This window comes from Myotis nattereri, assembly GCF_964212035.1.
Source record: "Myotis nattereri genome assembly, chromosome: 11".
NCBI classification, from domain to species: Eukaryota; Metazoa; Chordata; class Mammalia; order Chiroptera; family Vespertilionidae; genus Myotis; species Myotis nattereri.
The window spans coordinates 25,362,383-25,385,106 of NC_138086.1; the positions used below are offsets into that span (position 1 = coordinate 25,362,383).

Consider the following 22,724-nt stretch of genomic DNA (forward strand, 5'->3'; position numbering starts at 1 on the left):
AAGGCTGAGCATCCCAGCACAGCCATTAGACAGAGGGATCCACTGATGAGTGTTGTGTCTGAGAGAGGAGCTGTACTTCCAGTGCTGGCCACGCCCGTGGATGCAGGTCTGGGATCTAATCTGAACAATGTGTCCTGTGTCCCCATTCTTTGCAATCCTAATTCTATAGGTCAAGGAACAATCTGAGTCGGCACTTTGACTTTCAAAAATCCATTGGCTTTGCTAGCTCAACCCAGAATTTCTGAGGAAATCTGGGCTGGAAAGAAATAGTTATTATCTGGGAACAAAAGAACCATAGCCTCTGAAATAGGAGACAAAATAAAGAGAACCCACAAAATGTGTTTCTTAGATGACGTCCATCTTATGTAGAAACAGAACAAAAGAACTTAAAACTAGGTTATAGACTGGAAGATGGGAAGGGGTGTCTAAATAAATGGCTTGATAGTACTGGCTAAAGCTAGGACTTTTGCAAAGAATAGCTGGGTGTTAAAAATATGTCTCAGGAAGGAGAAAGTGATCAAAAAGTGTCACCATGAAATTTTAATTTGGAGCCATTGACTTAAATAAGAAAGGACATCTCTATCCTAAGAAAATTCAAATTAGATGCTAATAAGACAGTAGATACATCAGCATGTGAAGGTCATATATCCATTCCAGAAACTAGTAGGTTTATCCTATCTAATAAAAGAGAAACATGGTAATTAGCATACCACTGCTACCCTTCCCATTGGCTAATCAGGACGATATGCAAATTAACTGCCAGCCAAGATGGCGGCTAATTTGCATACTCGCAATGATGGAAAGGAAAGGGGAAGGATGGAAGACAGTGATCAGAAACCCAGGCATAGGCAAGAGCCAGGGAGCAGGGCAAAGGTCAGTCCTGGAGGCCACCTTTGCCTTGTCATCAGTGGGTGATCCGAGAAGCCTGGGGTGCGGGGCAGGGAAGCGGACACAGACAGCGATGCAGAAGCCGGATGCAGGGGCAGGGAAGCGGCTGCCGCCAGCATCCCGGCTTCCCTGCCTCGCACCTGGCTTCTGCGATGGGGTGACCGCAGAAGCCCAGTGCAGGGGCGATCACAGAAGCCGGGTGTGGGTCAGGGAAGCATCCTCCGCCAGCGTCTCCGGTGACGGCAGAAGCTGGCTGCGGGGCAGGGAAGCAGCCCTCAGCAGCGCCCGGCCACGGCTTCCCTGCCCCGCACCCAGCTTCTGCGATCGGTGACCACAGAAGCCGGGTTAGGGGGCCATCGCAGAAGCTGGGTGCAGGTCAGGCCAGCGTCCCTGGCCGCGGCTTCCCTGCCCCGCACCCGGCTTCTGTGATCCGTGACTGCAGAAGCCGGGTGCGGGGCAGGGAAGCAGCTGCTGCCAGCATCCCCCACCGCGGCTTCCCTGCCCCGCACCCAGCTTCTGCAATGGGTGTCCGCAGAAGCCCAGTGCAGGGGTTATCACAGAAGCCAGGTGCTGGGCAGGGAAGCAGCCTCAGCCAGCTTCCCCGGCTGTGGCTTCCCTGCCCCACACCTGGCTTCTGTAATTGGTGATGCCTATTTTTGCATGACACTTAACTGACTACCCTCCCTGGAAGCACAGAAGAAGAAGCCCCCAGAAGAAGAAGCCGCCCACCTTTGGTCCTGGCGCCAGCACCTGGGGCTGGCTGCAGCCCAGGAGATGGACAAGCTACGGGCCACAGGTCCCAGGCTGCAGCCACCCGGAGGAGCTACCAGCCCTGTGGTCCAGGGAGCCAGTGCCTGTGGCCAGGGAAACAGTTTCCCTCTTCTCCTACTGTAGTCATTACTTCAATATTCCCCTTCTGAATTTCTCTCCTGTGCTGCAACCCAATTCCACTTTTCATCAGAAGGATAGGGAACAGAGAGAGCAGTGTTAAAATTTTACATTTTTAAGCCAGTAAGGTTGGTACTTAAACATATAAATGGAAAGCTAGAGCCCTTAAGGTCACAAAGGCTACAAAGGACAGGGACAGTGCATGACCTATTATATCCAGCAGTCCATATGGGGACTGAAAACTTTGCAATGATGACAATTACTGAAGATATGAATCAACTAAAATAGTTGACAGGGACAATTCTTCCATCTATGAAAATATCTACATCAAATCTGTTTAAATAGATTTTCATCTGCATAATATAACACATTCTGACAAGACCACCAATGTGGTCAGTGTTTTGCCGTAAACTGTTTAATAACTGAGGGACACCCCCCCCCCCTCGAGTGCACAAATTTTGTGCACCAGGCTACTAGTCTATATATAATTTGTTTAACAAACACTTATAAAGTGCCTGCTGTGCACAAAACACTGGGGTGGAGGAAAGTTAGCTTTTATAAGTTTGTAAATAATTCAAGGGAATGAATAAAAAGTAGGGATTGTGGTACAGAGAAGGCTGAGGATAGAGCTAGCTGACACTAAAATTGCACCTTGGAACTGTGAATTTATAGTGCCTAACACTTACATTGTAACCTGGTGTTGAGATTGGTAATAGCATATCCCACAGGCACTTAACAGGAGGAAAGAGGTGAGATAGAGGGTCTTCTTGTCACAGCCCCATTGACTCTGTAAGCCCCATTAGTTCTTAATGTCACAGGCCTAATCAGGATTCCCATTCTCACTTTTTAAAAAATGTCATCCAGGTAACAAAATCAAAGGATCTCAAAATTATTTACAAAAGCTAATCACACATTGTTCTAGGAGTTAAGAAGGTGCTATTACCACAATTTTCTAAATTAGAAAACTGAAGACTGGAAATTAAATAATTTTACCCAGGTTGAAGCAGAGATCATTTTGTAGTGACTGTCATTTCTCTGTACAAATAAGAAGAAGAGTCAGAAATAATGATTGCACCAAAATGTGATCTTCTGAAATGTTTTCCAGGGAGAAAATCTCATGGGATCATTCCTCATTGTCTTTTTTCCATCTTCTAAAGAGTTTGAATTTGCAGAGTTAACCTTTCTTTTCCTGCTGTGATAACCATCCTTCCCTTTTCAATTTATCACTTTGATGACAGCTGATCCCAGTCTAAGCTAATATTGTAACAATTTTAGATAATATTGCAGATGCACAAGGACATCCTCATATGAATCAATTAAACAAGTCACAGTAAGTTGCCATTAAAAGTGTAGCAGCTGCATCCTTGAAAACAGATGCTCTTCTGGGTCTGAATGAGTCCAATTTTGACTGATTTTAAGACCTAAACAGATTTCAGTCTGGTTAATATTAGGATGTGGAACCACTTGAGACATCCTAATGACCTACGTTGATTGCTTCTCCATGACAGTTAGTGTGTTGGTTTTCCTTGTGAGATGCTGGGTGTTTGATATGCCAGGGATTTTATGTCAGCAGAAAAGAGAGGAGACCACCCAAGTCTCAGCTGCAGCAAGATGGCCTCATGAAATTAAAGTGACTTCTAAAGGCAACCCAATTTATAGGGATTGGGCTGTAGAGCTTGACCAGAATCACTTTAAGCTATACTTTTGCAAGATTTTGAATAGCCAAGGAGACCAGCTATAATGAACTGCTTCCCTATTTCCACTCTGTCCCTGGCATCTACTCAAGAAACTAAGGGGAAAGTTATAGCTGTTAATGGCAAGTCATTGCTTCTCTTTTCTGATCTTTATTAATCTGTTATGTGAATTATTTGTCCTGTTATGTTGGCCAATTAAATCACTTGTTCTGTTTAATTTAAAAAAATCATTAATTTTTATAAAAAATTAATATAGCCAAATGTGTGTCTTAGATAAATAATACTGCCTCACTCACATTTAATTAACCAAATATGGAGGATTGAATTAAGTAGGGACAAGGCACAAGGCAAAGACATCAGTCAGGAGACTGTCCCAGTAGTCCATGGAAGAGAGGGAGCTAAACCGAGAAAATCACAGTAGACATAGAAAAGACAAAATATGTTAAGAAAACATTCGTGCAATAAAGTGGGCAGACATTAGTCTTTGTTGAGGAGAGTGAGGGAAGGAAAAGAATCGATTACTCTTATGTTTGCAGCTGAGATTCCGACATTGATATGCCACTGAGAGAGAATTCAGGATAAAGGGCAGATGGTAGAGATGGATAATGAGTTTAGTTTTGAGCTCATTGCATTTGAGATGCCTGTGGGATGTACTGGTAAAGATAGCTGGCAAACAGTTGATCAAATAAAATTTAGGAATCATCAATTCTTAGATAATAACGAAAACCATGAAAATGGATGAGCTCACTCAGAGAGAACAGATAGAATGACAAGTGAGAGCAACCGATAGAAAAAAATCTTCGGGAACACCAGCATTTATGGGTGGGCTAAAGGAAGGATAGCCAGTGAAGGAAACTATGAAAAGAGTGTCAGAGCTGTGAAAGGACACCCTGAACAACAGGGTGCCATATGAGGCAAAAGAAAACAGAATTACAAGGAGGAAATGGCCTTTCCGTGTTGAATGAGATTAATACTGGGAAACGCCCAGTGGAGTTGGCAATAGGGTAGCATTGGTGGTGATCCTTGGAATGATTATTTAACAAACCGTCAAAAGGCAGAAATCAGATTATGGCACATGAAAGACTTCATGGGAAGCAAGACTTTGGAGAAAGCAAGTGTTGAGAATTGTTTTGAGTCTTAATAAGAATCTGAGGGCCTCAGGAGAGGAGTAATGGAGAGCAGGAAGGACAGAGTCTGGGAGAGCAACATGAATTGGGGGAAATTGCTGAGAAAGGGAAAGGCCAAGCACAGGGAAGGTTGAACATGTGGTATTGAAGATGCTTTTGAGAATAAAACCCAGAAAATTTTAATGGCAACAATCCATGCTTTAGGGTTGTTTCGCTTCCCTGTCAAAAGGTGAGCCGCAGAATTAGCCATAGTTGGAGAAACTAAGATGGCAGCATAGATAAACACTGGGAAATAGTCGCCTCCCACAACAATTGAAAAATATCCCAAAGGACGGAGCAAACATCGTCCAGAACAACAGGAAGGCTGGCTGAGTGTAATTTCTACAACTAGAAGAAAAGAAAAGCACGCTGAGAGCCAGAGGAGCTGCGGAGGCTGAGTGCAGAGGTACGGCGGCAGCTCGCGCGCGCGGAAAGGGGGTGGCACCTGAGGACGCGGCTGTCTTTTTGAATCTCAAGCTCCCGACTGCTCTGATCTCCGGTTCTGGGAAGTCTCTTGGGACCCAGGACTCATACGGGGAGAGGCTGCTCTGTCAGGCGGCAGTGGGCGAACTTGAGGGCGGATTTCCCTCAGAGGTGCTTGCAGCCGTTACCGGGACACTGAGACGCGCGACTCCGGGCGCGGAGAATCAGCCATAGCTTCTTTCTCCGCCCTTTTGACTCCCTGAGACCCCGCCCCACCCAGGCTGCAGCAGAGGCTTTTGCATGTGAATGTACCTAACTACAGCCCAGCCAGGCAGACCCAGAACTTCCAAGAGAAGGCCCAAGGCCCCGCAGCGGCTTGCATTGCTTCACAGCTGAGCCTCTTCGTGGCTCCGGCTGTGTGGCCTCAGGCAGGGGCTGAATTAGCACCTCCTTAGATCCAGGAGCCACTGTACCCAGTGGTCAGAGGGGGACCATTCTCCCACTTCAGACACAGCTGCTTCCCACAGCCAATTGGCCTGGAGGTCAATTCCTCCCAGTGATCCTACAACAACCAAGGCACCAAGAGTGCACCAAGAGTGTCCACCCCAGGTAACTGGGGAGGCTGAGACACTGGGCCCTACAGGACACCTGGCGCGTAGGGCCACTCTATCAACACAGGGAAGCAGCCAAAATGCGGAGACAAAGAAACAGGTCACAATTGGCAGAAACGGAGGAGGGCAGATGACTGGATATAGAGTTCAAGGCCACGTTTATAAGGTTTGTCAAGAATTTTATGGAAACCGCCGATAAATTTAATGAATCCCTCAAGGAGTATAGTGAGACCATGGAGGACATGAAAAAGGACCAACTAGAAATTAAGCATACACTGACTGAAATAAAGAATAATTTACAGAGATCCAACAGCAGACAAGAGGATCCCAAGAATCAAGTCAAAGATTTGAAATACAAAGAAACAAAAAATACCCAACCGAAAAAGAAAAAAGAAAAGAGATTCAAAAAATATGAAGATAGTGTAAGGAACCTCTGGGACAACTTCAAGCGTACCAACATCAGAATTATAGGGGTACCAGAAGGAGAGAGAGGGCAAGATATTGAAAACCTTTTTGAAGAAATAATGACAGAAAACTTCCCCCACCTGGTGAAAGAAATGGACTTACAAGTCCAGGAAGCGCAGAGAACCCCAAACAAAAGGAATCCAAAGAGGACCACACCAAGACACATCATAATTAAAATGCCAAGAGCAAAAGATAAAGAGAGAATCTTAAAAGCAGCAAGAGAAAGAAACTCAGTTACCTACAAGGGAGTACCCATCCGACTGTCAGCTGATTTCTCAACAGAAACCATGCAGGCCAGAAGAGAGTGGCAAGAAATATTCAAAGAGATGAATAGCAAGAACCTTCAACCAAGATTACTTTATCCAGCAAAGCTATCATTCAGAATGGAAGGTCAGATAAAGAGCTTCACGGATAAGAAAAAGCTAAAGGAGTTCATCACCACCAAACCAGCATTATATGAAATGCTGAAAGGTATTCTTTAAGAAGAGGAAGAAGAAAAAGGAACTCTTACCATTTGCCACAGCACCGATGGAACTGGAGAGCGGATAAATACCACAAGATCTCACTTATTTGTGGAATATAATGAACAACATAAACTGATGAACAAGGACTGATCCAGAGACGGAGAGGCTTTGATTGGACTGTCGGGCCTTGGAGGGAAGGTAGGGGAGGGTGGGGGCAAGGGGGAAGGATCAACCAAAGGACTTATATGCAAGCATATAGGCCTAACCAATGGACACGGACAACGGGGTGGTGAGGGGATGAGCGGGGGGGGGGGGGGGGGGGGGGGCGGGTAGAGGGTACACATATGTAATATCTTAATCAATAAAAAAATATATAAAAAAAAAAGGAATTAGCCATAGTTAGGTCAAGTTGCCAAAGAAAAATCTGCTTAGACGCAGTGGTTCTCAACCTTCTGGCCCTTTAAATACAGTTCCTCATGTTGTGACCCAAGCATAAAATTATTTTCGTTGCTACTTAATAACTGTAATGTTGCTACTGTTATGAATCATCATGTAAATATCTGATATGCAGGATGGTCTTAGGCGACCCCTGTGAAAGGGTCGTTCGACCGCCAAAGGGGTCTCGACCCACAGGTTGAGAACCGCTAGCTTAGAGGATCATTACCACTAAGCTAGGCTGGGAAGGCAGACTTCTAGATTTCCAGTCTCTAGTGGAATGAACAAAGGAAAGTTGGAAGTATCTGTTGGTTTATCTAATAAGCAGGGTTTGCCCCTGAGATCAAGATTCAGCTTCCTCATAAACCAATCAGTTTAGCTTAGAAAGCCCAGCTACATTGCCATGCAGATGGTTAGCTAGGAGTCTCAGAGATGCCTGCTTTTATGCAAAGGCTATAAGAGGAACAAGCATGTTGTGAATGATCTGATGTGGCCCAGCCCCAGTGTCAGAAAAACAGCTCACAGTGCATACCTTAATAAAATGATTGAGTGCTGCCGAAACCGGTTTGGCTCGGTGGATAGAGCGTCGGCCTGCGGACTGAAAGGTCCCAGGTTCGATTCCGGTCAAGGGCATGTACCTGGGTTGCGGGCACATCCCCAGTGGGAGATGTGCAGGAGGCAGTTGATCGATGTTTCTCTCTCATCGATGTTTCTAACTCTCTATCTCTCTCCCTTCCTCTCTGTGAAAAATCAATAAAATATATTTAAAAAAAAATGATTGAGTGCTAATAGCTTTAAAGCCCACAATATGTGTTCTGCAGAAACGAAGTAATCCCCAAGATAAATATACTCCACGGAGCCTCTAAAAGGGTTTGTGCAAGTGTGTGTGTGTGTGTGTGTGTGTGTGTGTGTCTGTGTGTGTGTGTAGTAACCTATCTTGACTATAATCTCCCAAACAGCAGATTCTGTCAGCCTTGCTTTTTTGCAGATTTCCATTTGACATTTAAGAGCTCATTGGTTGTTTGTGTTGTCATTGTTTGCCATTCTCAGGCATTTCTTTGCTCAGTGTACTCCTTCTTGTTAAGAAAACTTTGTAAACTTCAGTGAGCCCTCAAGAATTCACAAGCCAGCTTTTCAGTAGAACTCTGGGCATGATTTTTCATGTTGCTTTACTAAAGTGTTATCTTTTTGCTATAGATTACAGTCAAGTGAAATGTGCAGTATGCTGCTATCTAAACTGTTTTTACCTCACTTGTTGCAAGTTTTATCTTGCCATTAAGTTACTGTACTTGTCTTTTTGGTGTGTTTTTTTTTAAATCCTCACCAAAGGAGTGAGGATATTTGTTCCATTGATTTTTAGAGAGAGAGGAAGGCAGGGGAGAGGGAAAGGGAGATAAAGAGAAACATTGATGTGAGAGAGAGACAATGAGTGGTATCCTCCTGTATGCCCCTCCTACCCCCACCAGGGCTAGGGATTGAACTTGCAACCCAGGCATGTCCCCTTGACTGGGGATCAAACCTTGACCCTCCAATGCTCAGGTCGATGCTCTAACTATTAAGCAACACTGGCCATGGCTGCTTGTTTTTTTTTAATGGCTCAGTTTGACAATGTTCGGTTGCTACACATAATGAAATTATATATTTCTATAATAAAGTAGTTGTTGTTGATTTTTACTTTCTTGGTGGAATTTGTCCAGAATGCCTTTGATAGACTTTGGGATATTAGTACAGTAGTCTGTCCACCCTTATCTCTGATTTTGCTTTTCACGGTTTCAGTTACCTGCAGGCAACTGCAATCCAAAAGTATTAAATAGAAAATTCCAGAAACAAACAATTCATAAGTTTTAAAGTGCACACTGTTCTGAGTAGGATGATGAAATTTCAGCACCCTGTCTGTCCTGCCTGACTCATCCCTTTGTTCAGCGAATGTAGGTGCTGCCCTCCCATTAGTCACTTGGTAAGTAGCCCTTACAGATCCGCTGTCGTGGTGTCACAGTGCCTGGTTCCAGTCACCCTAATTTTACTTAGTAATGGCCCCCAAACACAAGAATAGTGGAAGATGCTGGTAATTTGGATACAAAAAAAGAAGCTGTACAGTGCTTCCTTTAAGTAAAAAGGTGTATATGTATAGGAAAAAACAAGGTCTGTTTAGGGTACCATTCATGGTTTGAGGCATCTGCTGGGGGTCTTGGAACGTGTCCCCTGCCGATGAGGGGAAACCACTGTAGAACTTTGAACCTCAGACCATGAGTCCGATTTCTTCAGGATCTGATTTCTACCTCTTTTCGTGGATACATAGTAGCTCTCTCTGCCACAGTTAGTGTCACACAGCAGAGGAATCCAGGAGCTCAAAAGCCCTAAAATGCTTTGAAATACTCCATCAGTGTTGCTTGTGGTTGCTTTCACCCCACCTGCCAAATGAAGGCCTGAAGGCGGTGATCTTTCCTGGCGATGAAAGAACATAAGTCATGTTCACAGTACAGGAGAGTAGCTCTGTCTCACATGGAGCCTCCTGCAGATCGAGCTCTGTTCACCTTAGATGATGCCATGGCTGGAAATAATTTTAAGTCTACTTCGCTACACTCCCTTCCTCCTTACTCATCAGTTCCTTTAAACAAAGTCTTTTTTTCATGTTTGCGGTGATAATTTATTAAAGTCTGGTTCCATGGGGAAGAACTATCCTTCTAAGTCTTGACTATCTCTCTGGTCCCTTCTCCGGGCTTGGCCAGAATCGAGGCATCCATGCAGCCCTGACAGCCCATAACTGTAGATGCAGCTGCAGCCAGATGTTGACTCCCTACCCTGAAGGTGAACACCTCCTGGCACTTCGTCAGTAGTGCCTGGCCACATCCAAAGGGCATTGCGTCCTCCAATTAGGAGAAGAATTTTCAGATGGAAAAGCAAAAATAACTGATAAATGGAAATTGGACTTCAAGATGGATAGAATTAGCTTTTAAGTAACGTGTTGCTATAATTAAGCTTCTTAACCTGGACAAATCAAATGCTAATGAATACTTATTATTTGTGTTTATTATTTATGTTAATATTGAGTTTTATGTGCTATTGGTCAAAGAGTTTTATCTACATCAATCTATTCAATACTCCCAACAACCTCATGCTCTAGGTACTATTATCTCCATATTATAGAAAAAGAAACAGGCCGACAGAATTTAAGTAATTACCTCTTAATTATAAGACAGTTAGTTACATTTACTAACCCTTGGTTTCCACATAGTAAGTAGTGGGGACAGGACGCAGGGCTAGTCTTTGAGGCTCTAAAGAACTAAAAGATCTTTTGAATGAAATTGTGAAATTACTATTGGCAGCCTTTGAGAGATTGTGGGAAACTGGGTACATAACAGAAACCTAGACATAAACAAATATAGTTCACATTTCTGCTGCTCAGCCTTTTCCTGAAGGCAATGTCCAAGTGCTATTGAATATTGTGTCAATTACTTGGGAAAGATATAGAAGTTAGCTTTATAAAATTTTCCAAAAAGACCTTTGTAGGACTTTTAGTTGACTATGAGCTCTATATGAGTTCAAGTAGAACATAAAACCACGGCCCGCCCCCTGAACACCTTAGCCTTACGTGCAAGCAATGTGGCATCTACATGGAAGGAGGAGATAGCTCTCTCTAGACAGGCCAGGCCCCTCTGTACTTTTTCCTTCTGCAGTATTTATTGTGTGTGGTCCTGCATTCCACATTTCAAGGGAGATACAGAATAACCAGGATGTTTTTATTGGTGAAGTATGAGAACTGTAAAATTATTGAATTCATTTATTTAAAGAATCATTGAAAAACGGGGGACAGACATTTAGCCTGGAAAGGGAAGACTTCAAGGAAGCCAAAGGCGATGTCTTTAATACTTGAAGTGCTGACACATATGAGAATGACTGCAAAGTTGGCAAGATCAGGGCAGACAGATATGACTTGATGTAGGATGGTCAGATCCTTCAGAGATTGGCTCAGCTGCCTCAGGTGTTGAGTGCCCTTTCGCAAACATTTGTGTGGGTGTGCGACCCGAAACTGAACAGCCACCTGCAGATGTGTAAATGACACAAGCATAGGCCACGTGGCTGGGCCAGATGACTGTTGAGGTCACTCCCAACTCTGAAGGTCTGTTTTTTGTCATTCTGCAAACAGATTCAATCATCTGGGCTTCTGTGTTTAATCAAAGACAGAAATAGTCTATCCTGTCTTGGACGTCTAATGCTGCCAACACTAGCATTAGCCAAATTGGCAAAAAGCAACATGATGAACAACAAAATTACATGTCATTTCAAAACGCAGTAGGCATGTAGAGAAATGATTGGTGTTTGTCCTCTCCCCTTTCTCCAGTGCTTTCTCCTGCTCAAGATGGTCACACGAACATGGATCTGCCCCCGGTGTCGGAGCAGATCATGCAGACCCTGAGTGAGCTTGCCAGATCTTTCCAGGACATGGCCGACCGCTGCCTGCTGGTGCTGCATCTGGAAGTCAGGTATGACTCGGCCACCCACAAGACGCCAAGATTGAAACCCACCGTGGGCCATAAATCACTTGCTTTTTTTCTGGAAAATATCACCATAATTTTTTATTATCATCAGTGTCGTTCCTTTTTTACACTGGATGTGATTTGTAGTGTTATTCAGCCACTCTGCCGTTTTCTGAGCGCATGTTGTATTGTGAACACGGTGATTCAGAGTTTGCAAGGCTTGTGATATCAGAATGACCTGGATTTGAATGTCTATACCAGATGGCTAGTTGATCTTAAGACAGTTACATTTACTAACCCTCAGTTTCCTCATCCTAAAAATGGAAACAAGAATTCCTAAGTTGTAGATTTTATAAATGACATAATTAATACAATGCCTGTTACATAGTAAGGATGCAAAATATGATAGCTTTGTGATTATGGTGATTTTATTGTCACTGATGTTTTTACTAAAGTGCTCTGCTGATCAAGAAGGTAGTATAGAAATTCAGGAACAATAGTCCCTTACTTCAAGATCTTAAAACCCAATAGGAGAGAGTAAGTTAAAATAATAATTCATGAAAATACTGGCCTCTTATTTCTTCCCCTGCAGTATAGAATATTCTGAGTACTTTGATAACTGCTGTTATTACATATATGGAAATGCCAGGATGAAAAGACCAGGGAGCCTTTACTTGTTGATTCATTCATTTAATAAATATTCATTGAGTGCCTTTGTGCCAGGTAGTGTTATAAAAGTTGGGATATAGCAATGGAAAAACACCGAAGGTCCCTACTCTCCTGGAATTACATTCTAACGGGGAAAATAGCCAATGAGTAAACAAAAAAGATGATTTCAGATAAGAGCAACCAAAACAAGGAAATGGCAAAATGGAATCGAGCAGTGCTATCCAATAGAAATATAAAATGAGCTACACGTGACCCAAATAGATAATTTAAATTTTCTACAAGTCACATTTGAAAAAAGAATATAATTTATAATTGTGTAAATTATAACATATTTTATTTAACCCAGTATAACCAAAATATCATTTCAACATGCAATTAACATAAACATTATAAATGAGACGTTTTGTATTTTTTTGTCCCAAGCCTTTGCAATCTGCAGATTTTACACTCACATCACATTGAACGTTGGCCTAGTCACGTTCCCAGTGCTCCAGCGCCTCCCTGTGGCCGGTGCTGTCACTCTGGGCGGTGCCGGGAATGGCTGAGGTGGATGAGAAAGCGGAGTTGTGTGTGTGTGTGTGTTTTAGATAGAGTGGGCAGAGGAAATGTGGCACGGTAACAAGAAGGAGCCATCTGTACAAAGACCTAGGGGAAAGGGCTTCAGACTCTCTGAGGGAGAAACACCACAAGGTCCTGAGACAAAATCAGGCTTGGAAGAGAGAGGCGTTCAGCTGGTTGTCACCCAGGGAAAAAGGGGAGGAGAGGGTAGAGTGAAAGGGTAGGTAAAGGAGTGGGCTGGAGCCTGGTTATGTGGGGTCATGGAGCCTGACACATTCTAGGGTCTTACAGACCAAGTGAACAGTTCACATTTTATTTCAGGTGCATTAAGAAGCCATGTGAGGTTTTTAAGCAGAGGAGACATATTCATTCATTCATCATTCATTCACTTTTTTTTCAATTTTTTATAAAAATTAAATTTATTGGGGTGACATTGGTTAATAAAATTATGTAGGATCAAGAGTACATTTCTGTGATATATCACCTGTATGTTGGATTATGCATTTGCCACCCAAAGTCTAGTCTTTTTCTGTCACCATGTATTTGACCCCTTTTATCCTTCACTACCCCACCAACCCCTTCCCTCTGGTAATCACTACACCAGTGATGGCGAACCTTTTGAGCTTGGCGTGTCAGCATTTTGAAAAACCCTAACTTAGCTCTGGTGCCGTGTCACATATAGAAATTTTTTGATATTTGCAACCATAGTAAAACAAAGACTTATATTTTTGATATTTATTTTACATATTTAAATGCCATTTAACAAAGAAAAATCAACCAAAAAAGTGAGTTCTCATGTCACCTCTGACACGCGTGTTATAGGTTCGCCATCACTGCACTATACTATTGCCTGTGCCTATGAGTTTCTGTTTGGTTTTCTTGTTTGCTCATTTCTTACTCTCAATTTTATATCCCACATATATTTTTTGACTTTTTCTGTCTGAGTTGTTCCACTTAGCATGTTTATGATTGGGTAAAAATATGGTACATATATACAATGGAATACTACTCAGCCATAAGAAAAAATGAAATACTGCTATTTGCAACAACATGGATGGATCTTGAGAATATCATGCTAAGCTAAATAAGTCAGACATCCATTCACATTTTTAAACGGTCACTTTGGCTGTAAATGGAAAAGGAATTTCAGGGAGAGGTATGAATGGAAGCAGAGTGACCAGTTGAAACCATTATGAGCACCAGCATGACGGAGGTGGGCGTGTGAGAATGTTGGACTTGAGACACATTGTGAAGGTAGAGCCGATAGAACTTGTTAGTAGATCAGATTGGGCGCAGGGATTGGAAGCAGTGAGGGGAAAAGGACTCAAGGAGAACCACCAGCTTTGGTACCACACAGTTGTGTGGATGCCAAAGCCATCGACGGAGGTGAGAAAGACCAAGGGAGAAAAAAAGGTTGAGCAAGAGGTCGAAATCAAGAATTCTATTTTGGAGATGTTCAGTTGAAGATGCTTAGTAGACATCTAGGTAGCAATGTCAAATAGGCAGTTGGATATAGACTTGAAACTTAAGGATCAGAAATCTTAGGATTAGAGAGTGTATAGCAGTACATTTTCTTCTAGATGACTAGGAGACATTGTTAAAGTTGATAGAGTATTTTTTTTTTCTTTTGGAGTCTTTGCTAGATTTAGATTTTTAAATGTAAATAGGATTTTGGTTCATACAACTGTTTAGACCAGTGATGGCAAACCTATGACACGCGTGTCAGAGGTGACATGCGAACTCATTTTTTTGATTGATTTTTCTTGGTTAAATGGCATTTAAATATATAAAGTAAATATCAAAATATAAATCTTTGTTTTACTATGGTTGCAAATATCAAAAAAATTTCTATATGTGACACGGCACCAGAGTTAAGTTAGGGTTTTTCAAAATGCTGGCATGCCGAGCTCAAAAGGTTCACCATCACTGGTTTAGACTCTAGTTAGAACGTTGATATCTTTCAGTGTGCCCAGGTAAAGCCTAAATGATAATGTCTTGTTAATGTCACTTCTTTTGTATGGCACTTGCTTTTTTTATTCTTCATTATCTTGTTCAGTGAGTTACTTCTTTATTGCTTGTGAGCACCTGTGAGTTTAAGAAGACAAGGAGCATCACAGATTTGGAGTCTGTCTTAGCATTATTTCTGAACTTATTTCTTTTTTAAAAAAAATATTTATTGTTGAGAGTATTACAGATGTCTCTCTTTTTTCCCCCCTTGCCCTCCTCCATCTGGTTCCTGCCCCACCCCAGGTCTTCACTACCCTATTGTCTGTGTCCATAGGTAATGCATTATACATATAAGATCTTTGGTTAGTCTCTTCTTGCCTCCCCTCCCCCCTTCCCTCTGAGATTCGTCAGTGTGTTCCATGTTTCTGTGAAAGTCCACGGCCAGCATGGCTTTCAGGGTTCAAAGGCTTGGAGGAAGAGCTGACACACAAATGACACACAAGACGAAATATTAATTTTGATACTGGGGGAAACCAGAGGAAAACTCGACCATAGCAGTCAAGTTCTTGCTGAGTCTCCGTTCCCAACCACTTTTATTTACTAGAATACACAATTGCCTTTTAGAAATGCAAACAGGCATATCAATGGTAATGTTTAGCAAACAGTAAGATTGTCAGGTTTTGGGGGAGTTTGCTTTAGGCCATTGAGTCAGCAGCAGGTAATAAAATGTAAATATTCACCCTGTGAATATCAAAAGGAGTCCTGGTCAGCCTTCTGCCAGACTCCTCACATTTATATTAATTACTGTTGATCTTGGTGTCCAGCATGTTTCCATGCCTCTGATTATATTTTATTCACTTTTATTTTGTTCATTAGATTTCTTGTTCCTTTATTTTGATTTTTAGATTCTATTTTTGATAGATATGTATTTATTGCCATTTTATTGTTCATATTTTTTCTTCTTCTTTTTCATCCTCTTTCTCTTCCTTTTTCCCTTCTTAAAGAATACCCTTCAACATTTCATGTAATACTGGTTTGGTGGTCATGAATACCTTTAGCTTTTTCTTGTCTGTGAAGCTCTTTATCTGACCTTTAATTCTATACGATAACTTTGCTGAGTACAGTAATCTTGGTTGTGGGTCCTTGCTATTCCATCACTTTGAATATTTCTTACCACTCCTTCCTGGCCTACAAAGTTTCTGTTGAAAAATCAGCTGACAGTTGTATGAGCTCGCCCTTGTAACTAACTAACTAACTGCTTTTTTCTTGCTGCTTTTAAGATCCTCTCTGTCTTTAGCCTTTGGCATTTTAATTATGATGTGTCTTGGTGTGGGCCTCTTTGGATTCCTCTTGTTTGGGATTCTCTGTGCTTCCTGGACTTGTAAGTCTATTTCTTTCACCAGGTAGGGGAAGTTTTCTGTCATTATTTCTTCAAATAGGTTTTCAATATCTCACTTTCTCTCTTCTCCTTCTGGTACCCCCATAATATGAATGTTTGTATGCTTGAAGTTGTCCCAGAGGCTCCTTATACTATCTTTATTTTTTTTTTCTTTTTGCTCTTCTGATTGGGTGTTTTCGCTTCCTCATATTCCAAATCGATTATTTGATACTAGATATCCTCTCCTGTTGAATCCCTGTAAATTATTCTTTATTTCAATTAGTGTATGCTTAATTTCTGACTGGTCCTTTTCCATGTCTTTGAAAGTCTCACTGAGTCCCTTGAAGCTCTCATTAAGATCCTTGAATAACCTTATAACCATTATTTTGAACTCTGTATCCAGTAGTTTGCTTGCTTCCATTTCTTTCATTTGTGACATGTTTCTTTGTCTCCTCATTTTGGCTGCTTCCCTGTGTTTGTTTCTATGTATTAGGTAGAGCTGCTATGTTTCCTGGATTTGTTCGAGTGGCCTTGTGTAGTAGGTATCCTATAGGGCCCACTGGCTCAACCTGCCCAGTCACCTGAGCTGGGCACTCTAGGTATGCCCCTCTGTGGACTGTGTGCAGTCTTTTTGTACTTGAGTCTTAATTGTTGTTGGCGTCACTGGAAGGAATTGTCCTGCAGGCCAATTGGCTGTGGGGACCAGCTGTGACTAAGGTGGAAGAGCTGCTTTGCAGAGATACCCCTATGGAGCAGGACCAGCTTCAGTGAGGCTTTGGTGCTCACTGAATCTGTCCCTTGAGTGTGTTACATGTGGATATGTAGAGTTGTAATCTAGTATGGTCTAAAGCTGTCCACCCAGTGCACTGGCTCTGGGGTCTCCTAGGAGATGCAAAGTCAGCCACTGACTGGGACCACCAGGCAAGAGCTACAGAGAGTTCTGCAGATGGCTGCTACTTGTATTGAGCTTGGAAGTGCCCAGGTGAGGCCCAGCTGTGAAGCAAGGCAGTCTAGTGCTAGTGCCTAGTCTTGGCCTTTTACTGGTTGTTTTGGGGCATGGTGATGCCAGCTGCTGCTTGTTTAAGAAATTTTAGGGAAGTCTGAAGCCTGAGCCAGGACATGCCATTCATATGGAAAAGCTATTGCAAACACTCTGGGTGGGGCTGCAAATTGGATGGGGCCAAGTCTCAGGGAATCACCAGGGCAGAATGAATAGTGTGGACCACACTATGGAAACTCAGATATGGCCGCCAGTCAGCTCTGCAACAGGGGAGGTCCCAGCACAGGCACAAAGACCCCTGCAAGCACCCCTGTCTGGGATAAAGCCATCTCCCAAGTTCCTGTCCCGATGCCAAACAATTCAGTTCCTCCCTATGTGTGTCAGGCACTTCCTACCCTTCCCTCGAACATTGCCCCAGCACTGGAGCTCAGAGGAAGCAGGACCATTTAAGTTCATGTGCTGGCCCTTTAAGAGGGACTGCCTGGGTCTCCAGGAGCCTCCATGTCACTCAGCCACAATCCTCACTGGTTTTTAAAGCCCAAAGTTACAGGGACTTCTATTCCCAGCTCTGGAAGTCTGATGTGAGGCTGGGACCCCTTGTTCCTCACGTGAGGCCTCCACAGTGGCACGCCTCCACCCCTCCTACAAGTCTTGATGTATTTTCTTCTCTAGTTTTAGGATGGACAATCAGCCAGCTTTCAGGTGGTTCTGAATGATGGTTGTTCTGTATTTTAGTTGTAATTCTGTTGTGGTTGTGAGATGTGGCGAGTACTAGTGTTTACCTATGCCACCATCTTGGTTCCAACCTGAACTTATTTCTTATATTCAGCTGTCCAGAAATAAGGCTTTTCTTCTGTATTCTGATTTGATTTACAATAAGTTTTAGATTTGTTTTCTATTTATTTGTAGCATGACAGGTGTTTTCTGTGAGTAAGTAAATGCAATAGGCATAAAAGAACGAAACCACCAGTAACATTCTGATGTCTCTTTTACCTGGGTCACACAGAAAAACAAGAGAACATCGAATTCATTACTATCACCGCTCCTGGAATTATACTTTGATTGTGCAGGCACAGGATGTGTTCTCCATTTAGAATTATCTGCTTGTAGTGTAGTTAATTCCAGGTGGGATGTTTACAACACGTTTGAGTAAAATCTTTTAAATCCTTAACCTCTATTCTGCCCTTTTTGTTTTTCTACATCTTGGCAGTACTATTCTATAATGCTGAACATGTTTTAGTCATTATTTATTAACTCTACAAGGAACCATTTGGTGCTGTAACATCCACTGCTATACTCCTTCAACATTAGTCTAAAAACAGAAGAAGGGCATTTTAAAAAATAAATAACAAAAAATGCTGAGTTTTAGAGTCCTAGATGCAGAATTTTCTTTCCTTGACTTTTACTGTGAACACTAAACATGTTTGTTTTTTCTAAGTTGAATGTCTTCACCTCCTCATATAACATGATTCCAACATTCAGGTTGCTTTCTCATGCATATGCTCCATTTGTCTTTGTTTCTTTAAAGTATGGTGTATAAAAGTGGATAGAACACCCCATGTATGGCTTCGATAGTGAATGTTCACACATTTTATTCATTTCTTGTCACAGTACTAAGCTTTTTATTTTATTTTTACTGTTGGTGATGATAATCAGTTTACAAAATGAGTAAGACATATCTCAAGCAAATCCTTATACTGTAGTATAATAATGCTAAAATAGAGCAGACTGCAAAATGCCCACAGTGGGAAGAGACAGTTAGCTCCCCGAAGACAGGAATCAGGTGAGTCTTGTTCACTGTGATGGCCCAACAACCAGGAAGAGTCCCTCTGTATAATAGATGCTCAATAAAAAGATCAGTCACCTTTGAGAATTAGCTGGTTTGAGACCAAACCCAGATAAAATAAGTGCTGTTTCCCCAAATAAAATCTGTTTCTCGTTCAAAAAAATTAATTGACTTTGAGATTCTGTTTTCACTTAGGAGTTCACTATATGTATTTTGAAAGATACGGAGGTGCTGTATGGCCACCACCATCCTTGTATAAGAATAATCAGTTCGTGTTTGTTCTTTTCCTTTCCTGCTAGGAAAGAATTAGAACTTAGGACTTTTTGTCCAGAACTGGTACAATGAAAAGGTGGCTGGAAGGCACTGCCTCTGGCATTTTTACCCAAGGAGACACTAGTAAGAGCATAGATAGGAAAAAAAAAAGTAATGGGAAATGCTAGCAAGAAGTCCAGAACAATTTCAAATGCCAATTTTTTGTCTTATCGTCCCCAATTTTTATAGCCATAGTCCATATTTTCTTTACTATTGTTAAAGCTCAATGTTAAAGGGTCCTCAAATCCAGTAGGTTCTGTGTTGAAGAACCCATCCAAAGAGCATTTGACAGTTTACCTGCGTCACCGTAGGTCACATTTAACCACCAACTTTCCAAAGTTTGAAACATAAGGCAAATGACACCCTCAAGAAATGAAAGACATAGTGAGGCCATAAAATATTGGTCAGTATTTTTTCCTATTTGAACATTATAAGAAAATTAGGTTGCCATTTGAGCCCAAGATGCAAAGAATGTCACCTTTATCAGCTGATTCTCTCACCATCAGCAGGAATCCAAGTGGGTTCAAGAGCCACTGCCTGTCACTATTGGGATCCTAAGTGTGCACTTCCTGAAAATCAGCCATCCTGCTGTGTAATCAACAATATTTGCAGAAAACCATAATGCCAAAGGCATATTAAGGTCAGCAACAACATGCCAGAATTCAAAAAAAAAAAGGAAAAAAACGAACACTTTTTTAAAGTTTGATGTTTGTCAATGACTACTTTAATTTCTTTTTCATCTCTGGCCATTTTGGGAGAGGAAGTTGGTACCTTAAGACAGTGTCTATTTCTCTTCTCCGCCCCTCACCTCAGGATCTCATAAGCTCTCACTTCCAATCTGTAACAATGTCCTAAGTACTTAGTCTCTCTACTTCCACTTTCTTCCACCCTCCACCATCAATCCACCCTTTATCCTGTGCCAGAGTGATCTTGCCAAAGCTCATATCCAATGATATCATTTCACCTCCTAAAATCCTTCTGAGGCTCCCTATGGCTTCTCAAAATCCAGAGTCCACAGATAGCCTCCAAAGCCCATGATGACCTGGCCCTGCCCATCTCCCCAAGCTCACCTCATGCTCTGTCCTGTGATCTGTGTGTACCGGAAGGAGCAGCTCATCACCCCCTGAAACTGCCCTCCGTTCACACAGGCCTTTGTCCCTGGTCTTCCCATTGTCTGAGTTATAATATTTATAATTTATTATAAAAATACCTTAGCATTGATGGTTTCATTTTATTTTAAATTAAGAGCTATTTTGTTTAAATTTCAACCACAGTGCTAATCAATTTCCCTCATCATTAATCCTACTCCAGGATTGATTGACTTTCATTATATTAGAAAATCAGATTCTAGAGGATTCTGTGACCAGTGCATTTACTGGTATCTTGATCAAAACTGTACATTTTGCCAGTTAGCACGTGAATGTCAAAATGAGCTTTTATTGGTGCAATTAGTCATGAGTTGCTTAGCAGCTGTTAAGATGAGCCCCCGTCATGAAAATGAACCGTTAGTCGAGATATTTCGATTCTCTTGCATGAACAGGTTATAAGAATATAGCACATATTATACACAACTTAGCTCAAAATAGATTCTAGATCTAAATGTAAAACCTAAAGCTTTAAAACTTCTAGAAGAAAACACATGAAAAAATTGAGTGACTTTGCCTAGGCAAAGAGTCTTAAATCTAACACCTAAAGCACTATCCATTAAGGAAATAAATGATAAATTGAACTTCATCAAAATTTAAAACCATTCTTTGAAAGATACTGGTAAAGTGGGGGAAAAAAAAGTGCCTCTTTTCCCCCTGGCTGCCTCAAGGTCGGCTGCCATCATGAGCAGCACAGAGACTGTCCGGACCAGGAAGTTGATGACAACAAACTACCTCAGCGGAAACAAATAATCATTGACGTCCTTCACCCATCATCAACGGTACTTAAGACAGAAATTTGAGGGGAAGTAGCCAAAATGTATTAAACCACAGCAGATGTCATCTTTGTGTTTGGATTCAGAACCCATTTTTGGTGGTGGCATTTCAGCTGGCTTTGGCATGATTTATGATTCCTGGGGTTATGCAAAGAAAAATGAACCCAAACACAGACTCACAAGACATAACCTATATGAGAAGAAGAGCTCAGAGAAAGGAAGGCAAGAACAGGATGAAGAAAGTCAGGGGTCTGCAAAGGCCAACATTGGTGCTGCAGAAAGTGAGCTGGAGACTGGACAACAGAAGGAGTAAAGATTCTTCTGACTTTCTCTGTGGTGACTGCAGATTTTTCATGAGAGGATTAATAGACTAAGAAGTTCATGTGGGAAAAAAAGAAAAGACTGGCAGAAAATATTTGCAAAATGCATATCTAATAAAAGACTTGCCTCCAGAAAAAATAGAATGAACTCTCAAAGTTAGTAAGACAACAGCCTAATTAAAAAAGTAGGCAAATGATGTGAACACAAAGATATATGATAGCAAATAAGCCTATGAATATGCCCAACATCATCAGTCATTAGGAAACATAAATTAAAACCGCAATGAGATATCACTACACATCTATTAGAATGACTACACTTTTTTTTTTTTACCTGACAAATGTGTGACGGCATTTTGCTAAGTGAAATAAGCCAGACAAGGAAAGACAAATAGTCATGGTATTAGTATATGGGGAATCTAAATAAAGAGAAGTAATTGATGGCTGGGGGAGTGGAGGAAATGGGAAGGGTTTGGGGAAAGGGTACAGACTTTCATTATAAGATTAATAAGGCCTGGGGATTTAATGTAAAACATAGTGCCTATAGTTAATAACACTGTATTGTGTAATTTAAATTTGCTACTAGAGTAGAACATAAATGTTCACACTAAAAAAAGGAATAGATATGTGAGGTGATAAAGGTGTTATTTAGTTAGATGGGGGAATCCTTTAACAATGTATACCTATATCAAAACACTTTAAATATCTTACGACTATAAGGTGCCAGTTACACCTTAGTAGAGCTAAAATTTAAGAAAACTGACAACATTAGGTGCTGGTGGAAGATGTGGAGCAACTGGAACCTTTGCACGTTGCTGGTGGGATAGGAAAAGGCACAGCTACTTTGGAAAACTGTTTTGCAGTTTCTTATAAAATTAAATATACACCTACCATATGACCCACCAAGCCACTTTTAGGTATTTACCCAAGAGCAATGAAAATGTATACAAAAACATGTACATGAAGCTGCCTCATTCATAATCGCCCCAAACTTGAAACAACCCAGATGTCACCTGGTGAAGAATGAAATTGTGGTACATCCATATGTGGGGGACTGCTCAGCCATAATAAGGAGTGAACAACATGGATTTATCTCAAACCCTTAACGCAGACTAAAGGAAGCCAAACTCCAAAGGCAGCATTCTATACAATTCCATTTAGGTGGCATTCTGGAGGAGTTGAAACCACGGGACAGGAAATACATCAGTGGTTGCAAGAGCTTGGGGTGTCAGTAGAGGTTGACTTCAAAGGGGACAAGGAAATTCTGGGAGTGATAAGACTATTCTGTAATGATTATGCTGGTGCTTACATAACTGTATGC

At 41.7% G+C, this 22,724-nt stretch overlaps 1 protein-coding gene across 2 annotated transcripts in view; it reads left to right on the forward strand.

Moving 5' to 3' along the window:
* The window catches only part of EXOC4 (exocyst complex component 4), a 750,050-nt gene that overhangs the window by 671,512 nt on the left and 55,814 nt on the right, over positions 1-22,724 (forward strand). For both annotated transcript variants that reach the window (XM_081102441.1, XM_081102440.1), the window contains one exon: positions 11,377-11,518. In XM_081102441.1, coding sequence (XP_080958567.1) covers positions 11,377-11,518 — 142 coding nt within the window. The remainder of the gene's footprint in view (positions 1-11,376; positions 11,519-22,724) is intronic.